At 44.5% G+C, this 1,116-nt stretch overlaps 1 protein-coding gene across 1 annotated transcript in view; it reads right to left on the bottom strand.

Moving 5' to 3' along the window:
• Positions 1-385: 385 nt before the first annotated feature.
• Positions 386-1,116, bottom strand: part of LOC114635589 (disks large homolog 5-like) — a gene marked incomplete at both ends in the record, with an annotated part of 1,197 nt that continues 466 nt past the window's right edge. Inside the window, one exon of the mRNA XM_028784104.1 lies at positions 386-722. Within this exon, the coding sequence (XP_028639937.1) occupies positions 386-722 (337 nt within the window). The remainder of the gene's footprint in view (positions 723-1,116) is intronic.

The raw sequence follows: 1,116 nt of genomic DNA, 5'->3' as shown, positions 1-1,116 counted from the left end.
TGACAAGCTGCCACTCAAGACTTCTATCAGTGCAAACCAAGACCTGGCCAATGGGAAGAGACCTCATTGGGCTGCAGGAGAAAGGAGAAGGCCACATGCCACCCAGACCACTGACAGTGAGAAGCACACATTTGACATTTGCATTAGGCTTTACTCCCTGCAAGGTGATGCCTAACTGGGAGGTCACATGACACCTGCACAACTCTGGTCACAAGACATAGAACTTTCTCAAAGCTCTACTTAGCAACCCTCCTATCATGAGGACATGCAAGAGTGTGACCTGTCATTCATCTGTTACCCTCACTAGACTGCAGCTTCAAGCAGAGTAGCAAGGTACACTTGCCAATATTTCAGTGTCTCTCGAGAGGTGATGTTCCCAGAATACTTGTGCATACACAGAGTAATGAACATCTACATTCCATGAAGTGGCTGGCTGTTTGAGAGTATAGATATAAAAGATGGTGGATGAATGCAAAGATGGATCCAATAGGCAAATGATAACAGACAGTGTTAGTCTGAATAAGCTGCTTGTCCCTACCTGATGTTGCTGTTTCTGGAGGTTGTTTGTCTTCTCCTGTTCATCTTCAACAGTCAGGTTCATCTCAGTCAAGTACTGTTGGAGGAGGTACCAATCAGCCTGCACTTCCTTGTAATCCTGCTTCACTTGGACCAATGTCTTCTTTACAACAGATGACTGCAACAGGAGCCGACTGTGCAGGTTTCTGGAAACACACTCTGAATATTAAGATCCTGCAGACTCCTCCTGCCATTCCTACTTATAGGTTCCATTACCCCACCAGGACCCAGGTTCCCATGAAGACCTAGTACAATACATTTCAATATATCCATGAAAGCTGCACAAACAGCAAGCAGCCAATACAGGCAAGAATAAATCAAGCTTCACTCCAAACACTATTAAGGCTCCATGTCTTTCTAAAAGGAAAATGTATCTCCAACTTTCTGTCCAAAAGAAAGAGGTATCTCCATGAGAACCAAATGCATTGGAGCAACATCAAGTAGTAGGGGGCAAATACCCTAAAGGGTGGTCAGGAGAACTAAGGGAGGATATTTTATCCCTGGTTCCACCACATTCAACTCTATAAAAACCTGCCTGAT

Source organism: Grammomys surdaster, unplaced genomic scaffold (genome assembly GCF_004785775.1).
Source record: "Grammomys surdaster isolate TR1022 unplaced genomic scaffold, NIH_TR_1.0 113166, whole genome shotgun sequence".
Taxonomy (NCBI): domain Eukaryota; kingdom Metazoa; phylum Chordata; class Mammalia; order Rodentia; family Muridae; genus Grammomys; species Grammomys surdaster.
Note: the sequence above shows the minus strand (reverse complement) of the source record. Positions and strands in the feature narration are given on the sequence as shown.